General features: G+C 45.9%; 1 protein-coding gene across 8 annotated transcripts in view; it reads left to right on the top strand.

Moving 5' to 3' along the window:
• The window catches only part of patj (PATJ crumbs cell polarity complex component), a 565709-nt gene that overhangs the window by 429362 nt on the left and 114789 nt on the right, over window positions 1–21558 (top strand). For all 8 annotated transcript variants that reach the window (XM_072510952.1, XM_072510955.1, XM_072510950.1 and 5 more), the window contains 2 exons: window positions 1588–1724; window positions 14089–14172. In XM_072510952.1, coding sequence (XP_072367053.1) covers window positions 1588–1724; window positions 14089–14172 — 221 coding nt within the window. The remainder of the gene's footprint in view (window positions 1–1587; window positions 1725–14088; window positions 14173–21558) is intronic.

Below are 21558 nucleotides of genomic sequence, written 5' to 3'. Positions count from 1 at the left end.
AGAGGATCCTTCGCAATCTGGCCACTACCACCGATCTTTTCCATACACACTAGGGGGGAACTCCTTACTTCGTCACCCCACACTGGGTTTGGTCCGAAAAAATTTCTGTTGGCGCTTCCAAAAAGAGCCCAAAAGTCCGTTAAAGCAGGAGCTGCCGGAACGTGCGGCTTAGCAGTACATCGCCCCAACCGGAAGTCTTTAATGTAATCTTAAAGTACTATGCCATATTAGTGATTTATAGATGATGTGGTGTTTCAGTGAATTTAGCAGTACTGTGGAATGATGAAACATGTCTGAATCCACAAGTCCATTCAGTGTGAGCTCCAGAAGAAGCTGAGTCACAGAGCAGAACAAGGCACTCAACGAACACCGAGGAAGTATAATCACTGTTTGGTTATTTTCGGGCCCCAACATGGCAGAATCATGTTACCCGCCTTCTCTGATTGAAAATGCCTAAACAAAGTGCTACACATAGCAAATAGTATTGGAGTAGATTTTTTAAATCTTGGTGAATTTAATGCTAAATGGTTTCAAACAATGCTGAGCTACTATCAGCTACTAATAGAATATTGACATGCATAGACAAAACAAGAGCATATAAGTCAGACATGTAATGATCATATTGCATGGTGCTCATTGAACCATACCTTGAATGCTGTAACTAGTATCCATTCACCAAATTCTAAGAGACACATTCAAGTGCTGAAGGTAATGGAGGAATAGCTCCAATGCTGATAGCCAATGCCTAATTTATGAGAAAAGACTAGGTAGATTTAGATTTGTCAAGTTGAAGACGAAACCCTTGAGAAGTGATCTTATCGGGATATTTAAGCTGGTTAAGAGTAGAAAACTGTCATCCCAATTATTACTTTAAACTGGTGGAGTAGAACAGATTAAATGAATAAAAGGTCGTTTAGGACCAAAGCCAGGCAATTATTTTTCTCACAAAGTGTGATTAACGTGTGAAATAAATTTCCAAATAGAGTTGAAACCGAAGCATGAAGCTTGTAATTGTTCAAGAAATGTGTGTGCGTGGGTTTCCTCCGGATGCTCTGGTTTCCTCCCACAGTCCAAAGATGTGCAGGTTAGGTGGATTGACCATGCAAAATTGCCCTTCGTGTCCAAAATTGCCCTTAGTGTTGGGTGGGGTAACTGGGTTATGGGGATAGGGTGGAGGTGTGTGGTTGCGAAGGGTGCTCTTTCCAAGAGCCGGTGCAGACTCGATGGGCCGAATGGCCTCCTTCTGCACTGCAAATTCTATATATATATATATATATATATACAATTAGATGCCATAATAGATGTTAAGATCTCTCTGGGTGGATGTATCACAATGGCTTTTCTTGACTGTTGTTATCTTGTAATCTTAAAAATAAACTTTAGAAATGAAAGATGTGAATAAATCAACATTCACTGTAGTTATGATTGTCTTGCCACTTTTACTATACTTACCAATGCACATTTATCTGAGTCCTAGTTGCTGGTTGTATGTATATGACATACTCACAGCACACAGTTTATGAAGGATAAGCAATGCTTGTACTGTTCTCTGCCTGACTATGTTCCTGAATTGCCCTGCTTTTAAAGGTAACATATCAATGCCTGGAGTAGTGCCAGATCCAGCAACATGTCCTGTAGTCCCAGGACAAGAAACTATCCTGGAAATATCAAAAGGACGTTCTGGACTTGGTCTCAGTATTGTGGGTGGAAGAGACACATTGTTGGTGAGTAACTTTCATTGTGAAGGTTTGGAAGGCTGAAAGTGGGGAGCATGTAATTCATGGAGGTGAATTGAATATGCTGGTTGATGTAACCTAAAAACCCAGTTAAGAAATGCAAAATGTCTCTTTTTAACAGAGTAGCAAATTATGCAATGTCAAATACCATTGGAGTCGGTATAGAGCCCAGATAAGTGGGGAGGATTAGCATCAGGAAGGGTGTTCGGCTATAAAACCACCAGCTCAATCCAGAAAAATTATGCTCGATAAGAAGGAGTGATCAGCCAGCATTGTAGCAACCCCATGAAACATGGATAAAGCAAAAACAGAAAGGAAGGAAGGAGTAAATCATGAAATATAATTAAATAGTGATGGTACGTAGTTTACCAGCGAAGGTTAAATTACACACATCTTTTCTAAAAATCCAATTTAATACACCATAACGAATAATGGTTACTGTCATAATATACACCAGTATATCATGGTGCAGATACACACACACTGATGGACACACAGCAAGACCAATCACCACACACAACACCGCAGCCAATCACCAGTTAGAGCACACACACTATAAAGACAGTGGACATCGGAGTTCCCGCTCATTCAAGATGCAGCCTCCTAGTAGGACAGAGCTTACAGCTTGCAGCACAGATCTTCACCATGTGCTGAGTGCATAGACTGGTTAGGACAAGGCATAGGTCTTTAGTTCAATCTAATATCGTGTAAACCCACTGTGAAAGTATGTTCAACAGTTTCTGACTTAATAAAATAGTGTTGCACTATTTTAAGTGTTGGTGGCCTGTATGTGTTCCACGGATCCCGAGCACCCAACACATCAGTTACTTCCTTGCCAGAGAAGATGTTAAAATCTCAAGAAGGAATTTCTACACACAATTGAAATTTAGCCAATGTGAACACCGCCATCTTTACCGTCTGAACCTGACCAGCCAACAACAATGGCAGCACATCACACCTTGTAAAGTCTGCTTTTAGGGCGGCATGGTGGCACAGAGGTTAGCATAGCTGCCTCACAGCGCCAAGAACCCGAGTTCGATCCTGGCCCCGGGTCACTGTCTGTGTGGAGTTTGCACGTTTTCCCCGTGTCTCACCCCCCACATCCCACAGATGTGCAGGGTAGGTGGATTGGCCATGCTAAATTGCCCCTTAATTGGAAAAAAATGAATTAGGTACTCTAAATTGATTTTTAAAAAGTCTGCTTTTTATTCCCTCCACCAACTTATTAGCTGGGCTCAACTCCACGCCACCTGCATCTCAAGGTAATGAAAACTAGCTCCTACCAACCAGAGAGGCAGTTCCCCCAACTTCCTCTCCTGCCCCCGAGCATTAATTGTGAACACCTCACTTTTCCCTATGTTAAGCTTGTACCCTGAAAAGTGGCCAAACCCCCCAAAATCCCCATTACCCCATCAAAGCTCCCAACCGGAAATGTACAGCAGGAGATCATCTGCATACAAAAAAACTCTGCGCTCGACCCCCCACCCCCGCTCAATATGCCTCCATCCCCTCGAGCCACAAAAACGCCAGGGCAAAGAGCAGCGGGGAGAGTGGGCACCCCTGCCTTTTCCCCCGGTGCAACCCAACATACTCTGACCTGATCTCTGAGCTGATCTTGTTAGTCCGAACATTCGCCTTAGGCGCCTTATACAGCAACCGAACCCAGTCCACAAATTCCTGCCCAAACCCGAACCACTCCAACGCCTCGAATAAGTACGCCCACTTCACCCGATCGAAAGCTTTCTCCGCGTCCATTGCCACAACCACTTCAACTTCTCAGCGTCCATCCTCCCCGGGGCAAACCGGTAATTATCGCAGATTGGGGACCACACCGATGCGCCCTCTGCTCCCACATGTCTCCTCCACTGCCCCCAGACTCTCAGGGCCGCCACCACCACTGGACTGGTGGAGTACCGCGCCGGTGGAAAAGGCAGAGGCGCCATTACCAACACCCCCAGACATGTGCCCTTACATCAAGCCGCCTCCATGCACACTCACGCTGGCTCACCCCCCACCAGCCATCTCCTCACCATGGCTATATTAGCCGCCCAGTAATAATTGCTGAAATTCGGCAGCGCCAGCCCACCATCTCCCCGACTCCGCTCGAGCATTGCCCTCTTCACTCGCGGGGACTTGCCCCCCCTCACACAAAACCCACGATAATCTTATTGATCCGCTTAAAAAAGGACCGTGGGATGAAGACGGGGAGGCATTGGAAAACGAATGGGAATCTCGGGAGGACCATCATTTTTACCAATTGAACTCTGCCCGCCAGAGACAACGGGAGCGCATCCCATTTCCGGAAATCATCCTTCATCTTATCCACCAACCGGGCCACGTTTAATTTATGTAGCCTGTCCCAATCCCTCGCCACTTGGATACCCAGGTACCTGAAACTGTCCCCTACCACTCTGAACGTCAGTTCCCCCAGTCGCCTCTCCTGACATCTTGCCTGGACCACAAACATCTCGCTCTTCCCCATATTGAGCTTATACCCCGAAAACCGGCCGAATTCCCATAAAACCCCCATAATTTCTTCCATCCCCTCCATTGGGTCTGAGACATACAGCAGTAGGTCATCCGCATACAATGAGACTCAGTGCTCCACCCCCCCACCCCACCCGGACCAACCCCTTCCGGCCCTCAGAGCAATTGCCAGTGGCTCTTATTTCCAGCGCAAACAGCAGTGGGGAGAGGGGGCATCCCTATCTCGTCCCCTGGTGCAGTCTGAAATAGTCCGAAGTCTTCCTGTTTGTCCGTACACTTGCAACCGGAGCCCGGTACAGCAACCTAACCCAGTCAATAAAGCCCCTTCCAAACCCAAACCGCTCCAGCACCTCCCATAAGTAATCCCACTCAACCTGGTCAAAGGCTTTTTCCGCGTCCATCGCGACCGCCACCTCAACCTCCCTACCTTCCGGGGGCATCATGATCACTTTTAGCATCCTTCTTACATTGGCCACCAGCTGCCTGCCCTTAACGAACCCAGTCTGATCCTCCATTATAACGTCCGGTACACAATCCTCAATCCTGGAGGACAAAACTTTGGCCAGATGTTTGGCATCTATATTCAGCAAGGAAATCGGCCTGTAAGGCCCACATAGCTCTGGGTCGTTGTCCCGTTTCAGGATGAGCGAGATCATGGCCTGTGACATTGTCTGGGGCAGAGCCCCTCTTTCCTTAGCCTCGTTAAAGACCTTCATCAGCACCGGCCCCAATATTCCAGAGAACTTTTTATAGAACTCGGCTGGGTACCCGTCTGGTCCCGGGGCCTTGCCCGACTGCATGGCCTTCAGACCCTCCACTATCTCCTAAAGCCCGATCGGGGCCCCCAGCACTTCTACGAGCTCCCCATCCACCTTCGGGAAAGTCAGCCCATCCAAAAAGTGCCTCATCCCCTCCTGCCCCGCAGGGGGTTCCGACCTGTACAACCTGCTATAAAAATCCCGAAAGGTCTTGCTCACCCCCACCGAGTCCCCAACTAAGCTCCCATCCCCGTCAATAATTTCCCTATTTCTCTAACTGCTTCCCTTTTTCTGAGCTGCTGTGCAAACATCCTGCTGGCCTTCTCCCCGTGCTCGTAAATCACACCCTTCACCTTTCTGAGCTGTTCCACTGCCCTCCCGGTGGTTAACAAACCAAATTCCGCCTGTAGCCTCCGGCGTTCCCTTAAAAGCCCTGCCTCTGGAGCCTCCGCATACCTCCTATCAATTCGTAGAATCTCTTTTACCAGTCGATCCGTTTCTGCCCTATCCTGTCCCTGTGAGCCCGGATCAAAATCAGCTTTCCTCTCACCACTGCCTTCAGCGCTTCCCAGACCACCACTGCTGAGACCTCCCCCGTATCGTTTACCTGCAGGTAGTTCAGCATGCAGTTCCTCAGCCTCTCGCACACAGCTTTGTCCGCCAATAGCCCTACATCCAACCTCCATTGCGGGCGCTGCTTGCTATCCATAACTAACCTGCAGGTCCACCCAGTGCGAAGCATGGTCTGAGATCGTAATCGCCAAATACCCCGTGTCCACCACCCCCGCCAATAGGGCCCTACCTACGACAAGGAAATCTATCCAGGAATACACCTTGTCTACGTGGGAGTAAAAAGAAAATTCCTTGGCCCTCGGCTGAATAAATCTCCATGGATCCACCCCCCCCCCCCCCCCCCCCCCCATCTGCTCCATGAATCTTTTCAGCTCCTTTGCCATTGCTGGCACCTTGCCCGTTCTCGAACATGACCGGTCCAGGCCTGGATCAATAACCGTATTAAAATCCCCTCCCATAATCAGCTTGTGCGAGTCCAGGTCCTGAATCTTCCCTAGCACCCTCTTTATAAAATCCCCGTCATTCCAATTTGGTGCATATACATTGACCAGCACTACCTTCATCCCCTGTAGCTTACCACTAACCATGATATATCGACCTCCCACATCCGAGACTATTCTGCCCACCTCAAATACCACCCGCTTGTTAATCAGAATCGCAACCCCTCTAGTCTTTGTATCCAGCCCCGAGTGGAAAACCTGACTAATCCAGCTTTTCCTCAACCTGACCCGGTCCACTACTCTAAGCTGCGTCTCCTGCAGCATTAATACTTCCGCCTTCAGTCCCCTCAGGTGCGCAAACACGCGTGCCCTCTTTACCGGCCCATTTAGCCCCCGAACATTCCAGGTGACCAGCCTAGTTGGGGGGGCGAAGTGCCCCCCCCCCCCCCCTGCCGGTCAGCCATCCCCTTTCTTGGGCCCGCCTCCAGCCCATGCACCGCGCCTCCTCCAGCCCGCCCCATGGCGGCCCCCAACCCCGACCCCCTCAGTGACCTTCCATCGAAGTCCCTCCCTCGTCAGCAGAACCCATCCTCCCCCTCCCTCCCCCCCCCCCCCACCCCAGCAACACTACTCTAAAACCCAAACCATCTAATTAACTCAGCATATACACCACCCCCCCCCCCCACTGTGCTTACGTGGGCTAGCTCACCAAGCTAGCTTGGTGGACCCCGCCCCTGGCGCCAAGAAGTCTCCCACCTATTGTTCCCTTGCACCCCTCCCCACGCCCATACAAACAAATCCACTCATCTAACAATCTCCAAACAAACACCCAGCAGCAAGAAAACATAAAAGCAAAAGCACCACCCACCGAAACTCAAGCAGACACGTCTCCATCCCACAAAAGTGCACATCAATAAAAACACAAGAAAAAACACAAAAGGGACATTGCCAACATCTACCGAGAAAAAAAACAAAAAATCAACTTTCTCTCCCCCTCCCCCCCACTTATCTCTAAACAGAGCTCCAAAAAACAGGCACAAAACAATAAGAGAAGGCATAGCCAATTTAGAAACAGGAAAACAAAACCCACCAAAAACCAAGGGGGAGAAAAGAAAAAAAAACGCACAGAAAAACAGAAAAAAAGGCCCCAATATAGGCCAACAAGTTGTCTCTAAGTCCGAGAGTTCTCAGACTCCCACCAGTCCTTTTCTTTTCGCAATGTCCAGCGCCACATTGGGCGACTCAAAATAGTGATGTTGGTCTTCATGCGTAACCCAAAGATGCGCCGGGTACAGCAGACCGAACTTCACCTGCTTCTTGAAGAAAATAGACTTGACTTGGTTAAAGCCTGCCCTCTTCCTCGCCACCTCCACGCTCAGGTCCTGGTACACCTGCAGGATGCTGTTATCCCACTTGCAACTCCACGTGCACTTGGCCCACTGAAGAATGCATTCCTTGTCCAGGAACCTGTGGAATCTCACCACCATTGCCCTCGGAGGGTCCCCTGCTCGCGGCTTCCTAGCAAGCGCGCGGTGCGCCCTGTCCACCTCCAACGGTTGGGGGTATGTCCCCTCCCCCAGCAGCTTTTCGAACATACCCACCACGTATGCCCCAGCATCTGCTCCCAAGTTCTGCCGGCGGGACGGGTTCTCAAGGTCCTCCACCTTCTCCAGGAGCCTTTTCTGCTGTTCCCGAAGCATCCCCACCTCCAGCTCCACCGCTGTTTGATGCTCCTCTTGTTCAAGCAGCGCCTTCTCAACCTTCTGAATCGCTCAGTCCTGGGCATCCAGTCTGCTCTCTAACCGATCAATTGATTCTTTAATCGGGTCCAAGTATTCCCGTTTCTGCCTGGCAAAGCCATCCTAAATGGCCTGCATCACTGCGTCTGTTGGTCGCTGCGCTGCCACCCCAGGGGTCCGGCCTTCGGTCGTACTGTCTCCCGTTGCAGCTTCGACACAGCTCGTGACTGACTTCTTGTTTCTGCCCTTTCGTGCACTTCTGGTCCTTTTCTCCATACACCGATACGTGGAAAGGGTGCCCAATTGTCTCAGCCTTCGAATTTGCCGTTTAAAACCGGAAAAAAGTCCGGGGGAAAGGTCCAAAAGTCCGACCCGAGCGGGAGCCACCAAATGTGCGACTTACTCCTTCATAACCGCCGACCAGAACCATCTTCAAGCTGACCGTGGAACATTCCGACAATGTTTACACTGCCTGGACAAACAAAGAATCAATTACATTTGTACAAAGCTATTCACAACCTGAGGATGTCCCAAAGCCAGTTGAATACTTTGATATATGTGTAACTACACCATGTTGACGTAAATCTACATTGCAGTTCCGTCACTGTTGCGTCAAAATCCTGGAATGCCCTCCCTACTACAGTGGCTCAAGAAGGCAGCTCACCATCACTTCTCAAGGACAATTGGGGAGGGGCAATAAATGATGGCCTGGCCGCAACACCCGCATCTGTGAAAGAACAGCAATAATATTGTAACGTTTGAAACGTGGCAGCTAATTAGCACACAACCAAGCCCCAAAAAACAGCAATGTGATAAGTACCAGTTAATCCATTTTTAAAATTATGTTGATTGAGAAATATAAATTGCAGGATGTTGGGGATAACTTCCCTGTTCTTGAAGTCATACTTTCTTTAATTCATAGCTGAGAGAGCAGCCATGCAATATTACCTCGAATGTGCATGTTTGGGTGGCCATGCATACATCAGGAATGTGCCATGCAGGGGACAAACAGGCTGTGCACAAGCAACTGTCCTTTTAAGATGTGTGCATGCACAGCCACAGGGCAATCTTAAAGGAACTGTGCAGTGCAACAAACAGGCCACACCGAGCACGAGGGACTTATTGCAGATAGGGTCGCATGTAAATGTTCCATCTGAAAGATGACACTTCTGACAGTACAATGCTCTGCCCAGCCCGCAGTTGAATATCAAGCTGGATTTTTGTGCTCAGATCCCCGAAGGGGGACTTGAAACACAACTTTTTTGACTCCAAGGCAAGAGTGCTACGAGTGAATGACAGTTTTAATTTGCTGCAGTACAGACCACAGGGAGTGCCTCAGGTAATGGCTGTTTGCTGCATACTACATGGCCTTGCTATGCAAGAAGGGCAGCAAATGGAGCCTATGTAAGGAAACGTTTTGCAATTTGAGGAGGAATATGCTTGTGAGGATGCAGGTTACACCAGAGCAGTCTGTCCCCATCTGTTTTTCTGGTACCATGACCAGAAATCCTTGAGGGGATGGTGAAGCAACAGATGTTGCTGCCATCCTGAGGGATACATGCACCATTCCCATCGGACTACAATTCATCATTTCCACTGATATTTGGAAGAGTTGATCTGTGTAGGGTAAACGTCCCCATGTCAAAGGCAATGGAGATGTTACACTAGTGCATGGTAGCAGTTTGAGCTTTGAATTAAGTTGGAAGAACTGTTGACAGAGGTACAGCAGCACCCATACAGGTGCAACAAGCTCCATGGGAAACTGCTGATGCCTAATGCCGGAGCGCCACACAAGTTGGGAGTGAACTTCTGCATGTTCTTGGGAGTGACATGGCAGCACCTCTATAGACTGTCCAAAAGTCTCAAACAATTGCCAAAGCTGGTACGCAATAGAAATGTGAATGCCGTTGTCAAAAGAGTAAAGTAAAAACGGGAAATGCTGAAAATACTGAGCAGGGCAGGCAGCATTAGTGGAGGGAGAAACAAAGTTAATGTTTCTGGGTCAATAACCTTTCAGCAGAAGCATTCCAGTCGGATGACCAGCATCTACCCTACCTTTTTATTTATTATTGAGATGTGAGCTTCAGTGGCTAAGCTAGTATTTATTACCCATCTCTAGATACCCCTTGAGAAAATGTTGGTGAGCTACCTTCTTGAACCACTGCAGCCCATGTTGTGTAGCCACACCCACAGTGCTGTTGGGGAGGGTGTACCAAGATTTTGACCCACAACAGTGTAGGAACTGCAATATAGATTCATGTCAAGATGGTGTGTAACGTGCAGGGAGTTATATATTTCCAAGTCAGAATGGTGGGTGGCTTGGAGGGGAACTTCCAGATGGTGGTGTTTCCATGTGTCTACTGCCCCTGTCCTACATGTTAGTAGTTGTGGGTTTGGAAGGTGCTGCCTACGGAGCCTTGGTGAGTTCCAGCAGTGCATGCTGTCGTTGGTACACACTGCTACTGTGCATCGGTGGTGGAGGAAGTGCATGTTTGTGGATGGGTTGCCAATCAGATGGGCTGCTTTGTCCTTATGGTGTCAAGTTTCTTGAGAGTTGTTGGAACTGCACACATCCAGACCATTACACTCCCACTTGTGGCTGGAGATGGTGGACAGGGTTTGTTGAGTCAGGAAGTAAGTTACTGCCCAGCACCTTCCCATTTGCCTGCATCGGGGTTGGGCAGGGGGGGGAGGGGGGGGGGGGAGTGACTGAGGTACCAGGGCAGCCAATTGAGCTGCTTAATGGCTACTTAAGGCTTGTGGTTGAAGGCTGACTGGTAATTTGTAGCATCCAGAGACAATGTAGTTGCCTGAAAGTTGCCGTGGCAGACCAGGGGACAAATGGGGTGGTTAGGAGCTCCAGGCAGGCTTAAAGGCCATCCCTGCCTGCCTGGTTAGATCTGTGGAAAGGCTCTACCCCAACCCCTCCCCGCTCCCCCTCTCCTCCCTCCCCACTAATCCCCCCTCTCCCCCTCTTCTCGCTCTCTTTCTCCTCCTCTTGTTTTCCTCCTCACCCTACACACCACAATGATAACCTGGAAACAAAAGCTTTTTTAATTTTACATTTGAAAAAGTTGGTGAGAGAGTAACTCTCTTTTGGGGGCGCCTTCCCTCTCATTTACCTTGAATGGAGGGTCTCCCATTGCCACAGTCCCCCGACATCCCCCCCTTCTAAAGGCCACTATTAATTCACAGACAGTGTGCTGTTTCTGACCTGGACTACATGATACAAAAGCACTAAGGAAAATTCTACCTGATAAATCTAGACCCTCTTGACTTAGACATGTTGCAGGCCAACTCTTCCAAGTGCAGCAAACATTTCCAGAGCTTTGAGCTGCAGGCATGTTTTAAATAAGCATCAGGCCTGCCAAAAATTCCAACCTCCAATCTGTTTTCCCACCATTGGAAATATATGGGCAACCCATTAATGCAATTTTTATCAAGCTCGTACCATCAAAACTGTTTAAACATCAGCTGATGGCAATGAGCAAATGGCCCGATCATCCCACTAAACTTATTGTGCTTTTTTATGCATTTACCTTTTATAAATATAGGTAATGATTCCATTGTAATTAATGGGAAGGACATCAGTAGGTTCTATGAAGGGTTGGCCATCTACTCAGCTAGCTGCCCAGATGGTAAAGATGAAAAACTAACCCACGGTCTCAAGCACATGGCCATCACGATCGAAGTGCCACACCATGGCAACTTGCATTTAAATGGCGGTATTTAATGTAATGAAATGCTCACACATTATTGCAGATACAAAACAGTTTCAAGAAAGCCAGCTGTTGTGGTAGCATCTTAAGGAAAGCATATCAGGTTCTGGAGCAGTGTACTTAAAAAAATTTTTTTTTAAATAAAAATGTTTGAGTCTCTAGTTCCGACATTCATCCGCAGAAGATTTTTCTAAGATTAAAAAATGAAATTAGGATCAAATAAGAAGGGGAATTGATATGGGTAGCTGTCTGTCGGGGGTTTTGGTATGCAAATTAGCATACCAGTGAGAGGGGGAAACAATGAGTATAGAAGAGATAACTTCCATGTGGAAGATAAATAAATTGGCATTGAATGCTTAAAGCTGCATCCACAGGATAGGTAACATCAAAGGCAAAGAATGATATATCCATAGCACAATAACTGCAGAAAAGGCCACAGTAGAATCATCTACCATCACAGCCATATCCAGCTGCAGAAAATAGTCTCCCTGAAAACAAGTTATTGCAAAAAGGGCAGCTGGTTAAAATCCAGCATTCAAACCTAGAAGATTACGCCTTCGCTGAAACTGAAGACTGTTTTCACAAGCATGGACAAATAACCTCTGCGTGGTAATTATCTGCTGAATCTAGCTCATACGGTTATATAATACATAGAAACATACATAGAAAATAGAAGTACGAGGAGGCCCCTCGTACCTGCTCCTCCATTCTTTATGATTGTGGCTGATTATCGAGTTCAGTACCCTCATGCCGCCTCCCCTCCCCCACCAACCCCCTCCCATATCCCTTGATCTCTGCTCACCTCAGTCCTAAAAGGTTTACCCTTTATCCTCAAACTATGACCCCTAGTTCTGGACACCCCCATCATTGGGAGCATTCTTTCTGAATCTACCCTTCTAATCCTGTTAGAATTTTATAAATGTCTTTGAGATCCCCTCTCACTCGTCTAAACCCCAATGAATATAATCCTAAACAACTTAGTCTCTTCTCATATGACAGTCCCGCCATTCCAGGAATCAGTCTGGTAAACCTCCATTGTACTCGTGCCATAGCAAGAACATCCTTCCTCAGAAAAGGACACCAAAACTTCACACAATACTCCAGCTGTGGCCTCATCAATGCCCGACACAATTGTAGTAAAACATCCCTATTCCTATACTCAAATCTTCTTGCTATGAAGGCCAACATACCATTTGCCTTCTTTACTGCCTGCTGTACCTGCACACTTACTTCTGATGCACAAGAACACCAAGGTGTCACTGAGTATCCACCTTTCTCAATTTACACCCATTCAAATAATAATCTGCCTTCCTATTTTTGCTACCAATGTGGATAACCTCCCATTCATCCACATTATAATGCATATGCCCACTCACTCAGCCTGCCCAAATCCTGCTGAAGCATCTCTGCATCCTCCTTACAATTCACCATCCCAACCAACTTTGTATCATCTGCAAATTTTCTAATACTACATTTAGTTCCCTCATCAAAATCATTAATATATAATGTGAACAGTTGGGGTCCTGGCACAGATCCCTGTGGTATACAATAGTCACTGCCTGCAATCGGAAAATGACCCATTTATTCCAATTTTTTGCTTCCTGTCTGCTAACCAGCTTTCTTACCATCTCAAGACACTACCTGCAATCCCAAGCACTTTAACTTTACAAAATAATCTGCCATGTGAGACCTTGTCGAAAACCTTCTGAAAGTCTAAATAAACCACATCCACCATGTCTCCCTGTTCAACTGTACTAATTCCATCTTTAAAGAATTCCATTAGATTTGTCAAGCACAATTTCCCTTTCATAAATCCATGCTGACTTTGTCTGATTATACCACTGCCTTCCAATGCTGTGCTATGAAATCCTTGGACTCTAGCAACTTCCCTACTCCCGACATTAGGCTCATTGGTCAAAGTTCCCTTTTTTCTCTCAACCTCCCTTTTTGAATAGTGGAGTTATATTATGCTCCAATCTGTAGGAACAATTCCAAAGTCCAAAGAATTTTGGAAAATGACTGCCAATGTATCTACTATTTCTCTGGCTACTTCCTTAAGAACTCTGGGATGAAGATTATCAGGCGCCGGATATTTCTCTGCCTTCAATCCCATTAATTTCCCTAAAACCATGTCTCTACTAATACTGGATGTTGTTTGGGATCAAGGAGCGTCAGGAGTTCAGGAAACATAGGTAGTTGGGAACAAAGGTGTAACTTCATGTAATACTGTGTTTATAGCCATCAGTATCTTTAGGTGTACTGTTGTAGTGTATTATAGTCCTTCTTGCCATGTGTTTTTTCTTGTAAGTTACTAAATATTATTTATGAATTGATCACAAAACGCCTGGATTATTCCTCCCTGGTTTGTGTATCTTTTGTCACAGTATACCAAATTGAAAATATACACCACAAAGAAACGGTTTTCCAAGTTACCCTTCTGAGTTTTGGGATACCCTTGCATTTAACATCAGCGAAGGTTCGTCACACATGTCTGCTATTTCTTATTTTATTTCTTCAGGAAACAAATTGAGCATTTAATGAATACCACTGGGATTTATCTAAACTGATTAGGAAAGCAGCTTCCAGATGTGTACAAATTCTGGTAATGCTAAATGATAATTATGAATTTATTTCAGGACGCAATAGTTATTCATGAAGTATATGAAGAGGGTGCAGCTGCTAAAGACAGCAGGCTCTGGGCTGGGGACCAAGTCTTGGAGGTGAGTGCAACAGTGTTATGTTTGGACATGTGGTAGATAATTGCAAAATATTGTAGTCTGTGGCAATTATTTCCAATAATCTAATTCCTTTTCTGGAGCTAGATTTCAGCTTCTCATATATTACTCAGCCTGTTTTCTCTCCAGAAAGATATCAGCTTTCTTCTGAAATCTGTTCATACTAGTTCAATGACTTTCTTCAAAACTAATTTCTAAGGTCTATTATTCTTTGGATGCAAGCCTTCCACCTAATTACCTCTGACCACAGTATTTGAACCGAAGCATCACATTGAACACATTTCCTGGATTAGTTTGATAAATTCTGTTTATAAATATGAAACCAATCAGATCCCCTCAAAATTAACTCTTTTCTAAAAAGATCAAATCAACACACTTTTGTCCCACAATATCTAATGTGCAATCGTTATATATTATAATAGGTGTAACTTTGTTAATTTGTTCTTCGGTGATGGTTGCCATGCATAGGTTGCCATGCATGGTTAATGTGTGCTCTTTTTTAAACTTTGGGACAAGCTGCATGGACACAGACATGTAAATTGTAAAGTTCTTAATTTTGAAAGACAATCATGCAATACTTTGTGTTCTCTGGTTTTTTTTAATGTTCTAAATGGCACAACAATAGTTACAGTAAATCTCATGGTTAGCAAGTGCCAATTTGTAACCCTATTAAAATATCATAAGTATTTAGCTCCGGTTAATGTTGGCTCTTTATGGTTCTTAATCAGTTCACAATTTCCTCCACATGTCAGAGCCACAATCAGGTTAGAATTAGACACTTTGAACAATCACCTTTTATGTATTTCCAGAACATATCCATCCACAGAACTTCCCTTTGAGCTTCTGGACATGCTATTGTGTAGAAGATAAGAGTCAAATGCCAAGTTCCTTTCATCTTAATGAATAACTTCTCTTGTTTACAAGACATCAAAGACGCTGATACTTCTGCTACATACACTAAGATACTGATTATGTTTTCCTCTAAAGATCCCAATAAATTATTTTATTGTTTTACTGGAATAATAACTGACTGAACAATACTTTTATGGAGAGGCTGGGGTAGAGAGCCAACTGTTTTGCCGCACAGCTAGAGTAAGGATAAAAATCTAATGATTGCATTATTTGATAAAGTTAGGATTTCCATTTGTAAAATGTGACTGTAGTCAGTTGATTCAAAGTACTTGACTGGAAGCTGAAGGAATTGGGCTGTAGCCGCTTAACCAATTCCACTGTGTCAAGAAGTAAAACTAATATCGCCAGTTTTATATATTGCTAAAGTGTCCAATAGGATGTGAAAAGCGGATAACTTGCCTGTAAGTACACATGAGTAATTTCCCCATCTTTGTGTGTCTTAACAAATGCCAGAGTCAAATTTTTGAGGCTTTTTTGCTTTGACTTTGACTGAAAATAGTTCAACCACCTTGTAATACAAAGAATTTATAGCATGGGAACTGGCCGCTTGGACCACCAGGTCTACCAGTGTTTATGCTTCACACGAGCCACCACCACACCAAGTATGTGTTTACCTGTGAATTCGGAACTGTTATAAAACAATACTCCATTTCCAGATTTTCGAAAAATAAAACTTCTTACCTAAATTTTATGTTGTAAAATGTAGAAAAAAATTATGTTGCGGAAGAATGCCGGTCCAACTCAAACTTTTTCATATTTTAAGTGAACTATGCACAGTGGCCAGAGAATATAAAATATTGTTTTGTTACTGATCTGTACATGTTCAAGCAGTTAGCATCCCAGTATAGCCACTGGATGCACTGACATTGTGTTACGTGCTTTGTTCATTGTAAATCTGTCCAACTCACTGCTATTACCATTATTGTAAGAAAAGTTAATCAGATTGTGAACACGTTTAGCAAGTGGCCCATTATTATCAGAAACTGTGTTTTTAATGCAAATGCCAGGACCCATCCATCTGTTCTGTTCAATCATCTGTAAACACTGAAGTGCCCACTAATGAGCAAATTAGAGAAGTGACTTCCTGGCATCAGACATTGAAAAATGGGCATATCAAAAGCTGTATATATGCTTGTACGTGGGCACCAACCCACTAAGCTGTCACAGGCAGGCAGAAACCGTTCCGTTTTTTTATTGCAACATTTATTTGCTTTTTCAATGCTCCATTAACAGCACAAAGATTGATATTGGTTGTGAAACTAACTTATCACGTGAGAAGCCTTTTTCAGAATCGCTTCTTCACCAGTTCAGTCGCACCTTACTTATCATCGGATGTGTATCAAGGCCATAACAACTGTAAATTCTATTTATATGACACCTTCAACATAACAAAACTCAAAAGTAATTTACAGCAAGCATACTGAAAACAGATGCAGTGTCAAGTAAAGTCACCATGGTCCCAGATAGCTTGCTTTCTCCTTTAACGGGGAGCTGACTGCTGATGATTTAACCTGAGGATCACCTCACTTCAGGTGAGGGGGCAAGGTGAGGCAGAGCTTTTCATGAATAACCACAGCTGGCATGGGCGCTGTTGGCTTCACTGTACATCATGAACCAGCAGTCCAGCCAACTGAGCTAGAGTAGCCCCAGATAGAGTCAAGAAAGGAGAAATTAAATGGGAGTAACCAAAATCTCGATGGACAAGATGGGCTATATGAAATTTTCTGGAGGAGAAGTGAAAAGGTGAAGGAAATTAGGATGGAGTCCCGGTTAGAGGTAACCAAAGACTCCATTATCAATGCTGGGATAGAAGTAAGGGAATGTACAAGATTCTGGAGTCAGAGGAATGGGAGGGTACATGGCTTGAGGAGGGTGTGCAGAATTGAAAAATGAAAATCACATATTGTCACAAGTAGGCTTCAAAGGAAGTTAGTGTGAAAAACCCCTAGTCGCCACATTCCGGCGCCTGTTCGGGGAGGCTGGTATGGGGATTGAACCGTGCTGCTGGCCTTCCTTGGTCTGCTTTAAAAGCCAGCTATTTAGTCCAGTGTGCGAGACCAACCCTACTGACGGGGGGGGTTGTGAGCAGCAAATGGGGGGAGGCAAGACAAAGGAAGGATCCAACGTTCAGGACATGGATTTTAAATTTGATGCATTGGTGGGCAGGGACCACCAGGTCGGTGAGAACAGTGATGAGGGGCGTAAGGGCTTAACATATGGCGGGAGTCAATAGTCTGGAGGTGACACAGGTATTCGTAAGGATTTTTAGTGAGAAAGGGTCTGAGATAGGAATGTTGTAAAGCTGGAGAAAAGTCACTGATGTGTTGCAAAAAAAAGGTGTCTAAACCTCCGCTAAGGGTCAGTGAGGATACTGGATATCAAACAATCTGCTTTATCCCTCTGAGAATAACTGGGCAAACAACGGAACCAGGGCGTGGGAGTTGTGTTTCTAAAGTCTATGGCTTTGGTGACCATAATGTTGAATTGAAGCGTATTTTTTCCAAAAGCTTACCTGTAGTAAGATGGATACCAGAGATATTTGAGACCACGAATTGCAGAGATGCCCAGTGGACAGATTGTGAACCTTCACAGTCAGGGCAATAGGAAAATCTACTAAAAACACATTGGATGTGGCAGGTATACAGGCACAATTACCATGGCAGAATTCATAGCCACTGCTGGCATTAAACTTTGAAAAGAAAAGATGCAGGTACCTTTGAATTTGAAACTTGCAAAAGTCACTTCATTATTTAATAATTATAATCTTTATTAGTGTCACATGTCGGCTTACATTAACACTGCAATGAAGTTACTGTGAAAATCCCCTAGTTGCCACATTCCGGCGCCTGTCTGGGTACACTGAGGGAGAATTCAGAATAGCCAATCCACCTAACAGCAAGTCTTTTGAGACTTGTGGGAGGAAACCGGGACACCCGGCGGAAACCCACACAGAAACAGGGAGAAAGTGCAGACTCCGCACATACAGTGACCCAAGCCAATGAATCGAACCCAGATCCTGGCTGTGTGAGCCAACAGTGCGAACCACTATGCAACCTGCCGCCCTCTTCTCTAGTCTCTGCACATAACTGAAGTTCCTGATCCCGAAAACCATTGTAGTAAATCTGCTTTGCACCCTGTTTCTATGGGCTTCTTAGGACATTAATGACATTTTTACCTGTAAACTTCCAGTTGGGGAAAAAGCAGCAGGAAAAAGACTCTAATGTCACAAAATTCTTATTGATTTGATTGTCTCTGTGTCTTCACCTTGCATTTACTACCTGTTCCTGAATCCCAAATTGTTGCTTGGCCTGTCTCTATTTTCTTAAGTTTCAGTCAATCACTTGCAAGTATAAAGCACAGAAATAGCTTAAGTTAAATGGTGAAATGCCAAAATGTGGAACTAGAATTGTGTCTGATGATCAGGATATGCCTGCAGCTTATTCTATTAAATATGAATGTTTCTAGCATGTCCCTATTATGCTTATTATGGGCGGCAAGGTAGCACAGTGGTTAGCACTGTTGCTTCACAGCGCCATGGTCACAGATTCATAGAATTTACAGTCACTCGGCCCATCCCGTCTGCAATGGCCCTTGGAAAGAGCACCTGATATAAGCCCACACCTCCACCCTATTCCCCTAACCCAGTAACCCCACCTAACCTTTTTGGACAGTAAGGGCAATTTACAATGGCTAATCCACCTAACCACATCTTTGGACTGTGGGAGGAAACTGGAGCACCCGGAAGTAACCCGCGCAGACACGGGGAGAACGCGCAGACTCCTCAGAGACAGTGACACAAGCCGGGACTCGAATCCAGGCCCCTGGAAAATGACATGGGAGTTTATGCCAGGAGCTTTTAAATCACTGGTGAGTTGAGAAAGTCAATATACCATAATGGCATCTTGGTTTAACCTTTTTGGTACAAGTAGAGTTGTTACAAAATCAAATCATTTTGATTTACTTTGGCTGGCTAATCTTCTGGACAATTGTTCCATTCTGTGTTTCAATCCCCTAGCAGAAATTTGCAAGCATTGTTTTGAAGAAGATTCAGATTTTGAAAGCTCAAATGGTGTTATTTGGTCCCTGACAGCTGGAATTATTATTTTGTTCCCTGTAACTGGCATGAATGAATATTGTGGTCAAGTGTGCCATCTACTGGAATCGTGTTGAGGTGTATACATCTATTATGAGGACATTTGATACTTAATATGCAACCCATTGAACCAAGGTTGTTTAAAAAGAGCCCCAAAATTGAATGCTCAATTGTGCACAATAATTTAATGTAAGTATGAAATAAATAAAAGAACAGGTATATGATTGGATATTCTTCACTAATTTAAAAAATGGAGTGATAGGAAACACTGTATTTTCAATTTGAACAGCTAGCAAGAAATAAAAAAAATTTACACTTCGATAATAGAATACAATGATCCGATGCATCTTTGAATTATTGATTAAAAGTAAATGTGGGAAGTGTCTGAGTGCGGTGGTTTTTGCTCTGGATTCCCCACAAGACAGTTCTGAGTTCAGTCATGTATGGTGCAAAGTTGGGGAACTTTCTCAGTAGACAGCTGAAATATCAGAAAGTTATTGAACCTTAGCCAGTTACAGAGCAACTGTGGCAGAGAGAAAAGTCACATCAACTCATTAAAGAGTACATAATGTGACTTCCGGGTGCGGCTATGCAGAGCTAGGTCGCATATTCGGTAGCTCCCGCTTGGAACGGACTTTTGGGCTCTTTTACAGGGCCCCCACGGCATTTGTTTGACATTTCCCGGTGTGGGAAGAAGACTGCAACATTCCCCTGACAGTGTCCCCCAGGAATGTTATGTCCTTTGGTTACCAGACCCGGCAGAAACAGTAAAAGATTTGGCTTGAGCTGCAGGAATAGACAAAAGCCTCTTCCAGCATGCAGGCGGGGGAAGGGCAAGCTTAAAGCTGCAATCTGACTTGAGGGCCTCTATCAAAGGTGAATTCTAGCAGCAGAGGGAACAACTGTGAAAAGATCTACCAAGGCCATTGAAGAAGCGGGGATGAGGCTTCCGGTGGCGGCCATGGAGGAGTAGGTCGCGCATTCGGCAGCTCCCGTCTGGAACCGACTCTCAGACCTTTTTCAGGAGTTTCCATAGACTTTTTGGGGCAGACTGGTGAAACGAACACTGCCAAAAGGATTCCCTCTCGACTTCCGGTTGCGGCTATGCGGAGCTAAGCCGCATGATTCGGCAGCTACCGCTACCACGGACTTTCGGGCTCGTTAGTGGAGCCCCAACAGAACTTTTTTTTTTTTTGACGCAACCCGTGGGGAAGGGAAGAGAGAGGTCCCCCTCCAACTTCTATGAAACGGACCAGAAGTGTAACGTCCAAAGGAGCGGCACTGGAGCAACGGGAGAAGCGAGGGAAAGAAAACAAAATGGCGGCGGCCAGGGACAAAGGGGAGCTGCAGGAGTTCATCAAGCGCTGCTTCGAGGAGCAGCGCGAGGAGATGCGCAAGGAGATGTTGGTGCCTATGCTTTTGGCAATTGAAGGACTCGGGATCACCCAGAAGGCCCACAAAGCTAAGATCCAGGAGGTACAGAAAAGAGTCAGTCAGAACGAGGACGAGCTCGTAGGCCTGGCGGTGAGATTGGAGCAGAACGAGGCGCTACACAAGAGGTACACAAGACTCGAAGACCTGGAGAACAGGTCGAGGAGAAAGAATCTGCGAATCCTGGGTCTCCCTGAGGGACTGGAGGGGGCTGATGCAGGGGCATACACATGCTTGAGGCGATGATGGGCACGAAGGCCCCTTCGAGGCCGCTGGAGTTGGACGGGGCACATCGGGTGCTGGCGAAGAAGCCCCAGGCAAATGAGCCGCCAAGGGCGATGGTGGTGAGGTTCCACCGGTTCACGGACAGAGAGTGGGTCCTGAGATGGGCCAAGAAGGAGCGGAGCAGTAAGTGGGACAATGCAGAGATCCGAATATACCCGGACTGGAGCACGGAGGTTGCAAAGCGGAGAGCGGGTTTCAACCGGGCCAAAGCGGCGTTGTACCGGAAAGAAGTGAAATTCGGAATGCTGCAGCCAGCGCGACTGTGGGTCACATACAAGGGCCAACACAATTACTTTGAAACGCCTGAAGAGGCGTGGACCTTTGTACAAGCCGAAAAGTTGGACTCTAACTGAGGGTTTGTGAGGGTGGGGGGGATGTTTGGGGTTTGATGTGTGATGGTTGTTGTATATAGGGGGTCAAGCACGCGCAGGAAATGTTACATGGGCTGGGGGAGAGAGACAAGGCCGCGACAGGAGCTGCGCCAGAGGGGGCGGAGCGGGCTTTGGAAAGCGCGGGGTGTTTTCCCGCTCGCGGGAAGAAAGGCGGGAAGGGGAACGAAGGAATGCATATGGATTGGGAGACTCCCACACGGGAGGTCAATGGGACGGCGGGGGAAGCCGGGGTCAGCAGGCGTCAGCTGACTTACGGGA

Source organism: Scyliorhinus torazame, chromosome 7 (genome assembly GCF_047496885.1).
Source record: "Scyliorhinus torazame isolate Kashiwa2021f chromosome 7, sScyTor2.1, whole genome shotgun sequence".
Classification (NCBI taxonomy): domain Eukaryota; kingdom Metazoa; phylum Chordata; class Chondrichthyes; order Carcharhiniformes; family Scyliorhinidae; genus Scyliorhinus; species Scyliorhinus torazame.
This window is presented reverse-complemented; position numbering and strand designations above follow the sequence as displayed.